This window comes from Clarias gariepinus, chromosome 8 (genome assembly GCF_024256425.1).
Source record: "Clarias gariepinus isolate MV-2021 ecotype Netherlands chromosome 8, CGAR_prim_01v2, whole genome shotgun sequence".
Lineage (NCBI taxonomy): Eukaryota > Metazoa > Chordata > Actinopteri > Siluriformes > Clariidae > Clarias > Clarias gariepinus.
The window spans coordinates 3,470,775-3,489,841 of NC_071107.1; the positions used below are offsets into that span (position 1 = coordinate 3,470,775).

Here is a 19,067-nt window from a genome sequence, read left to right on the forward strand (position 1 = left end):
ATTTACATCCGTGGCTCTTTTTTGTTGTTGTTGTTGTTGTTGTTGTTTTATTCTCATTACACATGTGAGCAGATTAGGGTTTAAGGCCCGAGAGTGACATGTTGGTGGTGCTGGAGTTTGACCCTGGGACCTTTTAATCAGTAGTCCAACACCTAGAATCACTGAGCTATCTAAAAAAAAAAAAAATCCTGAAAATATATTTTGCATAAACAGCCTTTAGATTCCATCGTGAGAGTGTCGAGAGTAACTTTCGCTCATCCCTTTATTCATTCACCACTGATGTTCTTGTCTTCGGTAATCACAGATACACTACAGATACACTTGATAAGAGTCTTATTGTTTGTTTGTTTGTTTGTTTGTAGTTTTTTGTTTAATTCTGAATGAGCACATAATAAAATGTTCATGCTCTCTTCCTGTCTGGCTCGCCACGAGACGTCCTGATACTGGGAGCAAAAAATTGCACAGAGAACAAAAGAAGGGCTTGTAGAGTATTATTATTATTATTATTATTATTATTATTTTAATATATATATATATATATATATATATAAATCTCACCCAGTTAGTGTGTTAAAAACTAAATTCTGCTCTGATGGTCTTACTGATTGTTCAGCGTTCGCCTTGTCCGTATAGTGAAATGGAAATCCGTTTCCTGGAGCACCTCGTTTAGCTCAAGGTCACATCAAAGCCCTTCTGTGCTTTCTCGTTCATGACAATAGTCTCTTATTTTTGAATTTTTCAGAGAGCTACTTTAAGCATGTGATTGCCAGGTCCCTTGTCTCTACCCGGAGACTACAAAAAGATTCTCATTATTTTCATATATTTTTTTTTTAACATAAGAAGGGCTTGCATATCAGTTCAGGTTTGATTGTTCTGTTCATTTAAATGAGGCTAAAAGCCGGTGCACACCGCTTTGTGGTTTTAATACACACCAATTAGACAAAGTTTTCAGATTTTTATGTAGTGTAGCCCTTAGAAAATGTCCTCGCTTTTGCCTCTTATTTTTTTCTTTTTATAAAATAATAAATAAAACCTGTTAATGATGATAGATTTGCTACAGAAATATATTATAGACAGTTTTTTTTTTTTAAAGATATATATTTTTTTCTTTTTTCCTTAAATTGTAAATCCAAAGCGTAAGTACAGTATGGTGTAGTGTTGAGATGAAATGTTAAATTCTATAAATGCCTCAGGGTTTCATTGCAGGATGTACGTAGAGTGTAGAGGCAAAGACATTACCGTGTCTCCGTATAACAACTGTGTTTTAGTATTATTTATACACTTGTACCTGTGCACTACAGCTTTACCAAAGAAACATATGGCTTCATATCCATAGATAGTCAGCATTGTCTTTGGGGACAAGGAGAATTGAACTCTAAAATTCACTGGCTGGCTACAGACAACTTGACTCGCTCTCCGTCTGTCCCTGCGCAGGGGGTTTTGTTGGCGTACGTACATCTGAGCCTCCGCTCATGCCTGACGTTGTGCATAGCAAGCTGGCCCGGGCCACGTGGCCTGCTCGTTCTCCTTCTCCGTGTCTTCTGCTTCTTGTTCATTCCTTCATCGCTTGCCGTTTTTTTTTTTTTTTGTTTCGTTTTTTTGTTTTCTTTTCTTTTCATCTCCAGTCACTTCTTATGAAAGTAAAGGATGTGTGTGAGACCCGACTCCACCTTTGGTATCTGGTCACTGATGATCTCCACCAGCATCTCGGGAAACTCCACCTTCAGAGCCTGAGACTCGCGGAAAGTGTAGAAGCAAAAGTCCAACAAGTTCCCCACCAGCTGCAGTCATGCAAAGAAAGCGTGATTAGGTTCAGTAATGAATTAGCCAATAATGCTAATAATAACGCTATCACAAATACTGAAAGCCTTAGTTTGCTCTGCATTTCTGGGTTGAAATAATGATTCCATCATTTCACAGGCCATTAATTTAGAGCTGTTTTTAGAAATATATCATTAAATAGAAATCACCTCCAAACCATTCCAATGTCATACACATCATTATGCTGATATTTATCGCTCCAGAAATATTGCTCGTCACAATTCAACACGGCACATGGCAGACGCAACAGATGCAGCACGCCTTAGGCTTTTCTCTTTAGTCTTTACACAGCAAGTCTAACCAAGGCTAATAAAAAGAATAGTAGATTTTTTTTTTACCAGTGTATTGCTTTATTCCTTAAGTATTAATCAATTACTAACATTGCACTGGAAAAAAAATAAATAAACAATTTGGTTTACTTTATCATACATTTCCTATAAGATAATTACAACAAATCAAATATACAATTATTATATAATATTACTATTATATAACTATTTTTTTGTTATATATATATATATATATATATATATATATATATATACTTTCTTACTTAATTTTACTTACTTTGACTAACTTTATTTTTTCTTAGTTATTTTACTTTACTTAAACTTACTACATTTATTTCTTAATTACTTTTACTTAATTTTAATATTGCTTTCTTACTTTATTTAGCTTTTCCTTTACCTACTGTACTTTTACATACCTGAATGTACAGTGTTTACTTAACTTACATTTACGTAACTCTTATATACAGCACTTTTAATAGCATGCTTGTTTTTTTTTTTGTTTTTTTTTAGAAAAATTTTAAGTTCAAATTCACTTGCATGACATTTTGATTAATTAAAACACACTAAGATTCAGGATATGCTTTATAATCATTTATGCATGAAATAGCTAATTAAATCAAATATAGTTTTATTTCCCTTTGCAGGCTATTAGTCAGGACCAGGTTGGTACTTGATTTCTGGTTCTTATTTACAATTTACTTATTTACAACTGACAATTAAATATTTTTTTTTTTTTAGAAATATCTGGCTTAAAAGAGAGAATTTTTTTTTATTTAAGTGAACCATTACAGCTCTCATTCTAGTTCTATCACTTATTGATTGTTAAGACTGAGAACCAGAGAGCTTTGCTGTTGTTGCTGTTGTTGTTGTTGTTGTTGTTTTTGTTTTCTGCTTACATCATGCATGGCGTCCAGTAGTTTGGTGAGCTGGAAGAAGCGCTGCCACGTCTGTCCCGAGTTGTTTGTCGCTTTGCCCACGGAACGCCGCAGCTCCTTGATGTAATTCACCCTCATCTCCTCGAACGCTGCCTGGTTCTTTAGGCCGTCCTTGGGCACTGTTAAACAGCACAGAAAAGCATTAAACATATTTCCACAGTGATCCTGCTCCTCCGGTGCACCAGTAAGGACACACAGTGCATTCGATGACTCTTTTAGTTAGAGTTAATTCAAGTCTGTCCTTGTTCAAGTGTGAAAAATTTTTTATTTATTCATTTATTTTATATCCCCGGCATTGGAAGCCAAATGGTTGAATATTTATCTTAATAGTTGACATCTCTTTATTTTAGTAATGCACGATGCCGTTTATCATTATTGCTGTTTCTTAAATGTGAAAAATTTCATATTGTAGCATACAGAAGCTTTTATTTATTTTTATTTATTGTTCTTTTTAAGGAAAAACCCTGATCTGATGGATAATTTTGACAATTAAGACAATCAGATACACATGATCATGTGTTTTTTTTTTTTTTTTGGTTGTTTTTGGTTGTTTCTGTGACCAAAAAAAAAATACTGTTATATGATTATTTTGAGAGTACATTTCTGCAAAGTTATTTCCATATTCCAGTAGTGGTAAAATTTACATGCTATAAAAGTAATGATAACTTTCATTCTACTCGACATATCCGAAAAACCCAAGCACACAGTTGGATGTCTGAAGCCCCCCGTTAACACACAGCGAGGCAAGGCTTCTACATACTCACATGTATTTCTATTTAATTGTTTTTGACCGTTGCTGTGTTGGCCAGACAGATCTGTGCGCTTGGGTTTTAATTAAGGCCTTATATAGCTGATCTTTCTTCATGTCATTCGGTTACAGACAGACTAAATTTGCAAAAAGTTGCACCACTGATGCACCTCTGTAGTCCCAAGAAAAAATTGCATTTTTTTTTTTTTTTTACAGTATCTCAAATATAATAATGATAATAATAATAAAAATACAAAAATATTAGGGGGGGGGGGGTGAAGGGGGTTCTTATTGATATTTCTCAAGCCCAAATTAAACTGAAGAGTTACGTCAGGAAGAGCATTCAGTATAAAAAAACCCTGAGCCAAATCAAATATTCAGACTCCTATAACAGGAGAACAGGGAACCAGCTGCAGCGACTTCTAACAGGAGCAGCCAAAAGAAGAACAACAGCAATACTGTGTGTATGCCACGTGTAAGCGTTGCAGTAGGAATGTTACATCATTGCTTCAGAAGTTAATAAGCTAACAACTTCTGGAAGGATGGTTTGAGGTTATGCAAAAGATGCAAAAGTACTATATCAATAAACTAAGCTGTTGATTTTTTTTTGTTTTGTTTTTTTGCTGTTGTTTCATTTTATTTTCTATTTTAAGCAAATACTTACTATAATATTGACTTGTGTTTGCAAAAATTAATAACTTTGTAATCAGAAATAAATGATGATTATGTACATCGGTTCGAGCCCCGGCTCTGCCAGGTTGCCGCTGTTGGGCCCTTGAGCAAGGCCCTTAACCCTGTTTGCTCCAGGACGACGTGAAATGGCTGACCCTGCGCTCTGACCCCTGCCTACAGTACCAACAAGAAGCTGGGATATGCGAAGAATTAAGCATTTCACTGCATATCGTACTGTATATGACAAATTAAATTAAAGTTTAAACAGATTACATTGGGTTATAGATCCGGATGATGAGACGTTTAAAGGTCCCATATTTTACGATTTCTTTATCAAGTTGAAACGAATCTCAGAGCTCCTCTGTATGTTAATGCTCCTGTTGAAATACACCTCTTCATCTATATTTTTATATGATGTCACAATAGGGGGAAAATCTAAAAGAAGATCCTCCTCCATGACACCCAAAACATGTCCAATGTAGTAAATACTAGTAAAATGGCTAACCAAGTAACTAGGTGATGACCTTCTTTATTTTATAATCGTGAGAGTACGGTATGGTGACCAGAACAGCAACTGCAAAGTATTTCAGCTGACTAATTCCAGGACCTGATGAACTGTAACGAAAGAAAACCGCCAGATATTTAGCTTTGTTTATCCAATCTAAAAGCAGCTCATCAAACCCGAGACTAGCTCAGACTTGGGAGTTTTCAAGTTTTACATCATTTTCTTGATTTAGTTTCTCTGATCAGATTACCAAATAAAAAGGGACTTCAAAAACAAAGATAACAGAACAAGGAAGTGTGTTTTTATTCCTCCCGTAGCAAATAAAAATAAGCAGGCATCTGATACAGTAGTAACCTGATGCGCAAAAACCAATCGCTATAAGTATTAAAAGTTAGATGATTTTCGGGTTCTTCATACAAAATTTTATGTAACTCCACCTTTACAAACATATTTAAATGCCCCGGGTGGAGAATACAAACAAATAAAAAGGGCGCATTAAGTCAAACTCACTTTTATTCACTTTTGATTGACAGGGTTTAAACAAACCAATTAGACTGATTCTCGTGTCCACCATGTTTTAAGGCTCTTTGGTTTCTGTGTTCTGATCCCTCAGGAATCTGTGTAAAGTGCCACATGTATTTCTCCATCAGATCTCAGTGTACACCAGGGTATAAGCACAGCGATGTGATCGCTCGAGCATTCCTTCCGCTGATTGACAGACATGTGATAAACCCCTCCCCGCCTCTCCTGCTGTTTTCTTCCCTCCCACTGACCCACATCTTGCGGCATCATTAGCCTTAATTTGGTATTTAGAGCTCCGGCGAATGGAAAGTGATGTGATTACGAGCTGATAAACTTTGTAGCCATCGTAAGAAGTTATGAAGGGTTATTTATGTGGCTTGGTTTCTGTAGGCAAAGCTGTTTACAAAGAGCATAAAGAGGGAAGCGCGAGCAACTGGAGGCACGGCTGCCTTAATAGTGTGTAAAAAAAAAGAGTCACATCAGGAAAGGAAAACTCCATAGATGTGATAACCTGGTCATTGGGTACATTTAGGTCGTCAGCTGACTTCATTTTATTGCCACATAATGTTGCTGATCAGAGCAACTGAAGCAAACCCAGAGTCTTGTACAGTAAGTGGATACGATGCATGATGGATGCATTGCTTCATGCGCTTTCCGTCTTACCCAGACACGTCCATCACTCTGGAATAGACTCTATCTGGACCACATGACCTTTTTCCATCATTTCCATCAAGTCCAGTATTTATGCTCCCTAGCAAACTGAAGCCTTTTAGCTGTTGAGTCTCACTAACGAGTGGTGTTCTTATGGACATATATCACATAACGTGCATATGGAATTGCTCTTACTTTCACTTTCACTACAAACATAGCTCCGATTTCTTTGCGATGCAACTGCAGCAAAAGTTTAAGTGATGTCTGATCATTGGATGGATTTTTTTTTTTCTTGTGTGAAATGGATGGCTCAGCACTATATCCTACCAGGTTTTAATAATGTGCTGGACAGAATGTGTTCTTAACCCAATATCCGGTCATTGCAGCAATCTCCTACGTTTCTTTCTTCGCTTGAGGCAGGCTATCTTGCTTTCACATTCCATCCATAAACATCCCCGTACGGAAAACTTCAGCGTTGGAAATTTGTTATAAAAGTTCAGCAGAAGTTGTTTCTGCCGCAAAAAGATAAAGTACTACGACAGCTGTCAGAGCCGCAGTTAGAGACAATGAATCGACACTTCTATCAAAGCAGAGATGTTTTATCAAACTTATAAATACATTACTTTCATCTGATAAATACACGTTTTCAAATGTTTGAGAAATCCTTGAAGAAAATCGAAATATGTCGGAACATCTGTTCGAGCCGTTTGGTTCCTTTTTGAAAACTCTGACACAGATAATTAATTGAACCGGTGGCGTAAGTACACCCCTGACACGCATTGTTAATCGTCGTCATCTGTTAACGACTAACACTCGATACGATCTCAATTAGGACGCTGCTTTAGCACATATGCACAATAACTTCCTATTGCTTTCTAAACATATGTGAAATCTATTATTGGAAATTGATGCAAATGTGTTTAAATAATCGAATCAAGCTATTTTGTGTTCAGTTTTAACTCATCAAACACAAGCAGATCTTTGAGACTTTTGAGACTCGGCTGTATTTTATTGAGAACTTTAAGTGCGGTACAGTAGGAACTTCAATCTCACTCGCTCACTGACCCACGCCGCGGTTGCAGGTTCTCCATCAGAAACCTCTTTGAAGCCTGTTTTTTTACTTCCTCCAGCGAACTGCATGTCGACTGGAAGTCATTTATTTTCTGACTCACTGCCAGTGATGAATATTTGGGATTCAACTGTGGTTTTTAGAGATGCTGAAAATGTTCAATTTGGGTGACGGGACAGGAAATGTGCCATGTGCCAGATGGATTTTTGTTTTTTTTGTTTTTTCAAAAAAAGAAAGAAATTCTATATTTTTACATTAGTTTGCACTGCTATTATTAATATTACAAACAATAAGGTCTACAATATACTATATATTTGGAAGCTAATATTAATGAAAAAAAAGGTCTTTCATACCACAGCAATGTTGAAATATTCACTCTGATTGATCAGAAATTGTCTATTAATTCTCTATTTTCAGCTCTAACATTAATTAATGCCTAGTAATGTGTAACGCCTTATCATTTCTATGGCAACGACTTAGACAGGGACTTAGTTGAATTTGTTTATGTTAAACATCTAAGATCAAAGGTTTCTTCGATACTACAAAGAGAGAATCGGATTGTATGACTTTTTTTTTTTGCTCAGACTAGATCAAAAAAGGTCAGAACCTATTTCTTTTATAAATAAAACATCTTTAAATGAAAACATAATATTAATTAAATCTTTTGTATCATGTTGTTTATTAAAGTGGGCTAATTTACAGGGTTACAGTAGAAGTTCTACTGCAGATATTGTTTGGTCTGGAATTTTGTTGGAGTGGGCAGAATTTCGGTATTGCCTAGGGGATTTTTGTTAAAATGATCTGGCAACAATGGCCTGTACAAAGTGTTGGCAGGAGGGAGAATTTAAGAGAGAGGGGAAAAAAATTCTCTTACTGCAAAAAAAAAAAAAAAAAAGCGGAAGATTTTTTTCTCAAATATGGGCCCAAATATAACGTCATGCAGCGTCAGTAAAAAATGCACAATGATAGATAAGATATAAACTTTTAATTCAATATGACATAAACAATTCATCAGAGAATAAAATGCGTGCTTAACCATGGGAAGCGATCAGTGATTAGTGAACATGGTCTGTTTTTGCTTTTTTTTTTTTTTTTTTTTTAAAAAATGAAATTAAACCTTATTAAACTGAAGCGAGATAAATGAATGTTTTGTAGATATTTTACTATATAGGACTATATAATAAAATGAGACATATATACTTATAGATTAAATTGAGGTATGATGCTAAAAAAAAAAAAAAAAAGGGTAATAATTAAGGTGCCCTGGTATAAAAGCAATAAATCACTTAGGAATGTGCTGGTACAGGAAATAAATCATCTTCAATGATTGCATTGCACCATTCCCAATCTCACCCCTCCACACGACTGCATCACAGCTGCTACTACTACCGGGGGGCAAATACTTTTACCCTTCATACCCAGAGGCTGTGCTTCGGCGTGGGAAAAATTCCTCTCGTAACCACTGTTATGAATCCATCGAACCGTGTAAACGTTTGTCTAATATCAGCTTTTTGTCCTGATGACTGGAATAATTCAGGTGACGGAATCTGACGTGAGTCTGGCGGACGGCGGCACGGAGCTCGTTTTTTTGCGTTTCTTATGGTCAAGCTGGAGAGACGAGGGGGGAAACAACCCACAAGAATGAGACATCTGTCAATTCCAGCCACTATTCACGGCCAAAGCACATAGCCTGAATGGCCGAGTCATGCTCGATCCAACTTCCTAAGCCTCTTCTCTTCTCGCTTCTTCCCTCCAAATGCTCCTGTTTGAGGGAATTGAAGGAGAAAAAAAAGCAGCAGTTGGAGAGCAGCCTGGATCTTGGCTGGATTTGATTAAGTACAGCAGGGCTCTCTGGAAGAGCTTCAGAGGATCAGGAGAAATAACAGCGCTATGAGAACTTCTGCTCAAACTTCACCTGATTCACACACACACACACTCACACACACACACACACAGTAGGAGCAGGAAGCGTTTCAGAGTTCAACATTTTCTATAATAAACGATGCACAAGTTCATAATGTGTTATAATGCATTCAATAAGAGGATCATTAGTATCTATTTAAATAGTCTGATTTCCTTCATTCCTTCCTTCCTTTCTCCTTGTCTTCTCACTCTCTCACTCTCTCACTCACTCATTTCCTTCCTTATTGTCGGTACATTCTTCTTCCATCCTTATGTCTTTGTTTCCATACTCACTCACTCCCTTCCTAAATCTTCTTCCTTCTTTACCTTTGTTGCTTATTCACTCGTTCATATTCTTTCTTTTTTGCATTTTGCTTTTGTTTATGCTCTCTCCCTCACTTCCTTTTCTATTTCCTTGCTTACTTCCATACTCACTCACTCACTCACTCACTCACTCCTTTATTTACTTTCTTCTTTCTTCCTTCCATAATTGTTCCCTATTTGTTCACCCAAATATTTTCAGTAAATTCTTCCTCTATTCTCGCCTCCCTCCATCAATTCCTTTCTTATTTCCTTTCTTCTTCCTTTACTTCCCCCTCGATTTCTTTATCTATATATTTTTCTTTATATTATTTTTTTCCTACTTTCTTCCCTTCATTGCTCTTCATTCACATTCACTGTTCCTTCACTCACCCACTTTATTCCCTAGTTTCTTTTTTTCTTTTGCTCCTGACTTTCTTCCTTATTTACATTCTCACTTTTACTCCTTTTATCTTTCCCTTCTTCCGTACCTGCTTTGCTCATTCACTCGCTCGCATTCTTCCCCATTTGCATTTTGCTATTGTTCATCTTTTCCCCACCCACTTCCTTTATTCCTATACCGCTCACTCGTTTCCTTTCTTCCTTGTTCACTGTCTCCTTCCTTCCTTTCTTCCCTACTTGCTCTCTCACTTACTCACTCCTTCCCTTATTTATATTCTCCTTACATACCCTTTTCTGTCCTTGCTTAATTACTCCATTCATTACTTCATTTATTTATCCTCATTTTTTCCCCTTGCTTCCTTCCATTCGTCTTTTCTCCTTTCTTAAGCTACTCTCTCACATACTCTCTGACATGCTTCTTATTTACAGTTTGGCTTTCATCAATCTATCCTCACTTTTTTTTTTATATATCAAGTTCATTATATTCTTTGCTTCTTTCTATCCTATCATCCCATCCTTCTATCTTCCTTCCTTTCTTTCTCCTTCTCTTAACTCCTTCTTTCATTCCATCTTCATTTAGTCACTCACTCAATTACTTACTTCCTGGTCTTACAACATTCACACTAAACAGGTAATTTAATTAGAAGCACCCTGAGGAAAACCACCAAGCACAGGGAGAACATGCAAACTCCATGCACACGGAGCCCAAGGCGGGAATCGAACCCGGACCCTGGAGGTGCAAGACGACACTGCTCACCACTATAAAAGCTATTTACAATCTTTATAATGTTTGCAATGCAATAAGATTTTGCATTCTGTTATTCAGAAGATTGAATTACTATCAATAATCGGAAGTTCAGACACGAACACCCGACTTGCCCCAGTCTCGCTCTTCTTCAGGTTCCAGGACAGAAGCATTTCCCAAACCGTGATGAACTTTGCACAGTTCGAATCCTGCCCCATGACTGACTGTGACCCTGGCAGTAAAACACATTTACTCTGAAAACGAAGCTGCTGCATTTTCCCAGAGTGTGCTTCCTGTTGAAACGGTGAACCCGCTGGCACTACGTTTTCATCCCACGACCGCATGACAGAGTCGTAGAACCGGTACACGTGGCTGATGAACCCGCTGACCGCCTTTGTTTTTGTGCGTGACTCAGTCTCAACTGACGAGATTGACCGGTTTCACTGAATTCATTCCCTTTAATACTATCTTTACACACACACACACACATGTGTAGATTACAGCAATGATGGATGGCGATGATACACTCTGATTCACATTAATGTGTTACTGAGAGTTTATCAAGATGGAAGGAAGTTTCTCTTTTCCTGGAAATTGTGATGTAAGACAAATAAAGGAGGCGTGTTTCACAGGCCTGGGTAATCATCGCTCTCGGCAGAGACGATTTATGACGAAAAAGTTGAAATTTTTGTGATATAACGTCTAATCCAGGTTAAAATAATGAAAATGTATGAGTAAAATATATATACGTATGTGCATTAGTATATTGGTAGACATGAGCAAGTATTCAGCCAGGGGTAGCTCAGTGGTTAAGGCATTGGACTACGGTTCGGTAGGTCCTAGGTTCAACCACCAAGTTGCCACTGTTGGGCCCTTGTGCAAGGCCCTTAACCCTCAACTGCTTAGATGTGTAATGGGATGTAAAAAAAATGTAAGCCGCTCTGGATAAGAGCGTCTGCTAAATGTATTAATTTTTTTTCTCAAAATAATATATGCTACAAGGATTATTTTTGTTAATAAAACAAAAGAAAGTTCTTCTTCACAAAGAACAAAAATTCTTTGTGAAGCTGCTTTGAGACAATGACCATTGTTAAAAAGCGCTATATAAATAAAACTGAATTGAACTGAATTAATAGAAATAAATATAGAAAATTATATAGTTCTGAGCTGAGAATGTCAAAAAGAAGTGAAAAGACATTTGGCATCACTTACAGTTTTGTATGTTTTAACAGAATGATGCATCATATAAAAAAAAAAAAAAAATATATATATATATATATACACTGTATATATATACTGTATATACAGTATGTTGATATACTGTATATTCATAGGAATTTACACGAGAATATGCTGTGTATGCTCTGTAGGCATTAAGCATGGTACTTTCACTTTTTCTCTGTGTTTAACACGGGTGGACTCGGAGGACTGTTCGAACATGGACCCTGGGGGTGCAAAAATGAAAATTGTCTGCTATACAGGCCGTGGGAGACATTCCAGTCTAGGGCTCGTGCAGGATTATAAGCAGCTGTGCCAGTGACTATTGATGGGATGATCATCAATTATAGTCAACGATCAGTTGCTTTCCTGTGCATTTCATGTGACTGATTATAAAAAGCGCCAAATGATTTGAATCGTTAAAAATTCCACCATGATCCATGTTTATTATCATTTTTCTCCCACACCAGGGCAACTAATGTGTAGCGGAAATGCAATTAAAGTCCAAGTGACAAGCATGAGTATAATGCCCAAACTCCATACACACAGACCCCGAGGTTGGAACCGAACCCTTGACCCTGGAGGTGCAAGGCAACACAGTGCTAATCGCTAAGCTAACGTGCCGCTCACCTGAATCTCGTTATAAGTTAATTAGCTTATCCAGGAGTTGGTTCCTCCGTCTTGCCTACAGTATGTTCTGTGCCTGTGCCTATGTTCTCTGTAGTGATGGTGAAAGGTTCATTTACCAGCTTGGTGTACTCTCACCTAGGGGATCAATTATGTGCAGCAATTAGACCCTAAGTTCACAAGAAGTATAATTAATAAAGACATCTATTACTGCATTAATCAGCGACACTTGACAGTTGTGTAAAGTTTGAATGTTTGCGCACATAACCACTGAATAACTCTGACGCTTTGGAAATTAGCGAAGCATATAATTACCCTTTGATGTCCTAGCAATTTATTAAAGTAATTATCTTATTAGGGAAAATTACTTCAAAAGGTTCCCAAATTGAAAAATTTTTATTTTTTTAAAGTAACAACATGAAAATAAATGCAAGTAACTTATACACACATCAGGAATATAAATTTATATATAATATTATGATAATATTATTTATATTACATTCATATAATATACACTACATCATACAATTTTTCTTTTTCCTGGAGTGTGTATACTTTTTATGGCTGGCTATATATAATGAATAAAACATACAATAAATCAAATTAATTGAAGAGGAAAATAAAAAAAGATAAAAGAAAAAACAATCTAGACACAATAAGAACACTAGGGTTTATGAGATAGATTGAGCTCATTAATGTAAACTAAAAAGTTTGCTGTGTGCACTTTCCTTCGTCATGCATTTTAAAGATAAGACGTGAATGCAACGTTCATTGTGGAAAAAAATTACAGCTTTAAAAGTTTGTTTTTCCTACTGTAAATCTTGATTTATGATTTTAAAAGTATCCCCAATATAAGCATCGAGCATACACTGTAAACCAGCTTCTACTTTAACCGTTTGAAGCATACAGTGGAACGAGTCATGTGATTCAATCAAAAGCGAGGCCTTGTTGTTTGTCACCGGTCACGCGGCACACCTCGAGGCGAGCCGAGACGCCCCTGTATGTTCATATTTGTTCCTCGTGTTTGTTTTGTTTTATAACGTGTTGCGCTTCACCCTAATAAACCGCCTCTTAATCTTCTCTATACGTGACAGGAACAAGTTCCTGTTATCACTCACGGTACAGCAGCTCATATAAATGTGTCTCCTCACCAGCCTGTCTTTATTCGCTCCTCAAATTAATCAGATGGAGAAAAAAAGCAGTTTCTCATGTTACTGAGAAACTACAAAATCCTCACTTTTACTCATCTTCCGCACCACTTTATTCTGCATTCAGGGTCGCGGGGACCTGGAGCCCATCCCAGGAGGCCTAGGGCAAAAAGCAGGGTACACCCTGGACAAGGTGCCAATCCATCGCTGGGCACACACATACACCACGGGCAATTTGGGAACGCCAATTAGCCTAACCTGCATATCTTTGGACTGTGGGAGGAAACTGGAGTACCCAGAGGAAACCCACCAAGCATGGGGAGAACATGCAAACTCCATGCACACAGAGACAGGAATCGAGCTTGGCCGGGAATTGAATCCGGATCCTAGAGGTGCGAGGCGACAGTGCTAACCACTACACCTCAGTTAAAGGTCAGAAAAGTTAAAGGAACAGATCTACACCCCAATGTTACAAAATACTGACATGATCAGCACTGTTCAGGCCAGTGGTGTTCGGTTGCCAGAAATAGACCAAAAAACCTTCCAAAGTTTTTAATCACAGTTTCACATTTTCCTGTACTCGTGTCAAACCAAAACAACTGCGGTACCTTGGCGTACGAACGCCTTGTACACGGATTTTCACCTTAAGAAATTTGTCTCGGCACACAAAGCATTTTCAACATACGAGCGACCGAACCGAGCCGAACCAAACGCCGGCTAAGTAGTGCGTACTTTTTACGTCCGGGAGCCGTTCAAAACTTGTTTGCATTAGTGGGAAGCCGAGCCAAGCAAGTTTACACATTTTTTTTGAGGATTTTTTTTTTTTTGCATTTTGTGCAAAATTCATAGGAGACACGGCACCATGTGTGCCAAAAATGTTAGCAAGAAGAAAAGGGAGCCACTTTCAGTTTGGGTGGCTGGAACAGATTATCTGCATTAACATTATTATACCGCTGTAACACTATGATGTAATGCTTTACTCATCACGCTGGCAAAACGGCTGTTACTCATTCCTACATTCATACAGTGTGAACTCTATACACAGTACATACAGACACATTCTCACCCGTGCTGAGGAGCAGCAGGACCTTCATGGCCAGGAACTCCTCGTAGGTGAGCTGCAGACGGACGAACTCCTGACTGACCTGCTTCATGCTCACACACAGATCGTACATGGCCGACTGGTGCATGCGCTCCCTGTGGGAAAGAGAAGCGAGATGGAGAGAAGCGTTAGCATTAGTACGGGAACGAAACATCCTACACTGCAGTACTGTTAGAAATCTCTGCCTTCTTTACCCGGGCTTTACAATAATCCAGTTTAAACACTGGACTGAAACAAGCTGACTACGGTGCAGGAAATATTATCATAAGACTGAACGTGTGCTGGTTAGAGCAACGCTGGTTCACACTTACACTAAGGTGCAAATAACCTGGAAAACGGCTTCAGCACAAGTGGATTATGTGCATAAGGAGAAGCTCACGTTTGGAAAACTGTGCTACGGTGGCTTGTGCTCTGCTTCTTGTCAGTCATGTTATACTATATATACTATATATTTATATATATACACTGTATAAAATTCCTACACCCCTTCACTCCGACCCCAGCTCAGTGTGAATCTCACAAGCTCACGGCACAGCCAGATAATTCCCTTGTCAGCAAGAAAAAATACCCTCTACTTTAAAAAATAACAGATACAGTAAGTGAATTAAATTCAAATTTTATTCGTCACATACACAGCCATGCACAGTATGATATAAAGTGAAATGCTTATACGACTGCTGTTGACCTCAATATTACAAAAGAAGGTTCAAAAGAAAGTTTTAGTGGGAATAAGAGAATAAAATTAGTTTTTTACATTTACAGAACATACAAGCAATAAGATAATGAAAATAAAAAATAAAATAGTAGAATAAAATAGAAATTAAAGAATATATAATAAAATAAAATAATATATATATATATATATATATATATATATATATATATATATATATACAGTAAAATAAAATGAGTAAGTAAAAAAATAAAAATTAAATTAAATTTTAAACATAAATAAATAAATAAATAAATAAGGGGGACTAACAAGTTCAGTTTTTTTAAAATAGCACATACGATTTCCTTTTCATTTATCTTGCCGCTTAATGCATTGTTTTTCCTTTTCTCAGTGACATACAGTATAGATTACCAGTTCATTTAAAACATTTAAAAACATTATAAATAATGAATTCCATTATTATAGGAATATCTTCTCATTCTTGAAAAATTGTTCTACTGTAATAAGATTGTTCAGATTGTTTCCGGATTGTTTTTTCGATAAAAATCGACAGACGTTATAAAGAAGGCGGTACATCCGTGAATGGCGCTTGAAAACCAAAGGATAACTTGTCTCATGTTTGTTGGAACTGTAAAAACAATCCTTCACCAACACCACTTGCACATTACAGGACCTCTGCTAGGAGTTATTATCACGTCCCCCGTACAGTCCTGACCTGGCTCCAAGCAATTTCCACACGTTTGGGTTGTTAAAGGAGTTCCTGGGAGGCCGGGGTTTCGGATGCGAATCAGACAGGCAGTCGGATCATGGCTTCGGCGTACTGAGAAAACTTTCTACCTTGATTATGTCCAAGCATTAGTGTAGCAGGGGATGATATAGAGAAATAAAGGGAGTTCTTACTCTCAGAACTGTGTTCTGTTATTCTGCACAATCAAGAAGTCCCGGTTTGACCCAAACGCCCCTTATGGGTCGATTAAAATGCAAAGTCAGTGCACAGATACTGTACATAAGGCTGCCTAACAGATGATATTACAAGTGTTTGGCTCGGCCCACCGCCATAAACGTACAGTATATCACAGCAGTCGTGCACACGGAGTGGTACAGGATGGAGACGTACACAAAGACAAATCACGCATGAGGATGTGTATCACCCTATATATAAAATAAAAAAAAGAGCATGAAGAGCTGTATCCTACGAGACTACAAGAGGATTCCTAATAACCACACATGCCTGCGTGTACACCGAACAAATCATTTCACACAAAGCCAACTCTATGCATTTTTGAGTGTGAGAAAATAGATTTTAAAAAGGCAATAGAGACGGAGAGAAAGGGCCAGGAGAGGGAAATGTGCGGGCCAGATGAAGCCGGAGGGAGTTTATGGGTTTTGGAAGAGGCTGTGCTTTTAAATCAGAGTCATGTTGACAAAAAAAAAAAATAATCAAAGGCCGGACTTGAAAAAAAAAAAAAAAAAACAGAGTTCATGTGTGAGTCCACACTTTGATTTTGTGTGTGTGAGTTTTTATATCTAGGTGGGGACCGAACGTCCGCAGAAGGAGAGGAATATCTAACCTCATATGAAGCTCAGCATTATTGATGATTAAATCAATGGAAGGTCCGTACGAGGATAATATGACAAGTGTGTGTGTGTGTGTGTGTTTAGGAGTATTTAAACCCGTTTGCTCTATATGACGAAAGCCTCTGAGCGACTTTATTTTCCGCAGCATGCTTTTAAAGGTTTTCTCTATCATCCGAGTCATTGAATTTTTCTAGCTATGTGGCTGTGAAACACAGGACATTTTCTCACTTCATATCCTGACCTCTATTCTCACACAAAGAAAAAGGAAGTGCAGGGTCAGAGATCGGAATCGGCGTCTCCGGGAGTCGGCGGTTACACGAAGCGCTCAAGGACAGGAGACAGGGCCGTGCCAAGGGCTGGAACTCATACGATCACGTTGCTTTAAACCGACATCTTACAAAAAACAAAAAGAGGATTTGAACATAAATGTAAATACCAAAGCTTTAACCCTGAGATTGCATCCATCATCAAAGGGAAGGATTTGCTTTGCAAAAGCTTTTATGTAAAGCGATGCACAAGCAGCGAGGAGTCAAAAGTCTCGCTTTAAGGTGGAACAGTAGTAGCAGCTTGGCGATTCAAATTGGACGATGCAACCTTTCCACTGGCTGAGCCGCCAAACATTGACGGAGACTTAAGAGCTCCGATGCCTTCATTGGACAATTGGGTAAATTTAGCGCCCACTTTGACACACGTGTGGACAACGTTTATATATCGAAATATTTATATAATGCGCTTTGTGTAACAGGAGGAAACGCTGTCCCTAGGTGTTTCAGCCAGACGAGGAGCTGAAAGCTCGGCAGCACGTAGTCCAGTGGGAGTGTGGGTTTGCATTTACATTTCTTTTGTATCCGGAGAAAGGTATTAGCGAGACATGGAAATCAGGGGGTTAAGGGCTCCGCTCAAGAAACCAACTGTGCCAGCTTAGGAGTTATGGGAGTCCTAACCAGGACTAAAATGAAGAAGAACAAGAAGACAAGGAAGAAGAACAAGAAGAAGAACAAGAAGACAAGGAAGAAGAAGTACAAGAAGACAAGAAAAAAGAAGAACAAGAAGAGGAACAAGAAGACAAGGAAGAAGAAGAACAAGAAGACAAGAAAGAAGAAGAACAAGAAGAGGAACAAGAAGACAAGGAAGAAGAACAAGAAGAACAAGAAGAAGGTCTTTATTTGTCACATATACAGTACACTACGCGCAAATGATTCGCTTCCCACAACACCACAGTCTATTGATCAAATAATACTCAATGTGTTCTTCATTATGAAATAAATGCTGGAATCCACTCAACACCAGACGTTGATTATAAACACTGATATGCAAATTCCTCACTGGCAAGAATTCAGTTCACTCTTCTTGATTCAGGAATCGCTTAATACTGATCAGGTGTGAGTGGATCCCTGGCCCATCTGATTCCCTATCCCAAGAATACCGCATGGGCCACTGACACACCACATAACTCTCACTCACTCAATCATTTTTGTATAAAGTAGTCAGAGTCAGATCTCAGGGGAGTCTAGAACTAGGCACAAGGTGGGGTACACCCTAGATGGGGTGCCAGTCCATCACAGGGCACAAGCTCGCAGACACTCACATAGTACGGGCAAATCTGGAAACACCGATTAGCCTAATCTGCATGTTTTTGGACTGTGAGAGGAAACCCACCATGCGCAGGACTCAAACCTTCAACCCTGGAGATGCCATGCCACAGCGGTAACCACTACGCCACTATGCTGCAGGAAAGTGAAACTCTTGCTAACTTACACATATCCCAGTCTGTTGATCAAACCAATACTCAACATTGATATTAATACTGGATACCATTGAAGAACATCACAGACCTATTAAAAATACACCTTTAAATCAGTATCACTGGTAAGAATTGATCGCCAAGTGGTGAGGTGGTGAGGTAACCTGTCCCACGAAGATGCACGAAGCAGGAAGACATTGATGCATTGTTGAGAATTTGGCGAGAACTTATCGAGAGCTCACACAAACCTTGAGCTAGGGATCAAACTCCGGCCCCCTGGAGCTGTGATACGCTTATCACAGTGCTATGGTAATGCGCTTAAATTCTGGTTTGATGCATTTTCTCCTTAGTGAACAGGAAAACATTTTTATAGTGCATTTAATGGTTTGGAATTTGTCCTCTATGGCAAACCGTG

The 19,067-nt window shown here is 38.1% G+C and overlaps 1 protein-coding gene across 1 annotated transcript in view; it reads right to left on the bottom strand.

The window, feature by feature from the left end:
* Positions 1–550: 550 nt before the first annotated feature.
* nr3c2 (nuclear receptor subfamily 3, group C, member 2) overlaps positions 551–19,067 on the bottom strand; it is a 108,954-nt gene continuing 90,437 nt past the window's right edge. Inside the window, exons 7-9 of the mRNA XM_053501622.1 lie at positions 14,622–14,752; positions 3,008–3,165; positions 551–1,781 (exon numbers count right to left, since the gene is read on the bottom strand). Coding sequence (XP_053357597.1) covers positions 1,626–1,781; positions 3,008–3,165; positions 14,622–14,752 — 445 coding nt within the window. The 3' untranslated portion in view covers positions 551–1,625. The remainder of the gene's footprint in view (positions 1,782–3,007; positions 3,166–14,621; positions 14,753–19,067) is intronic.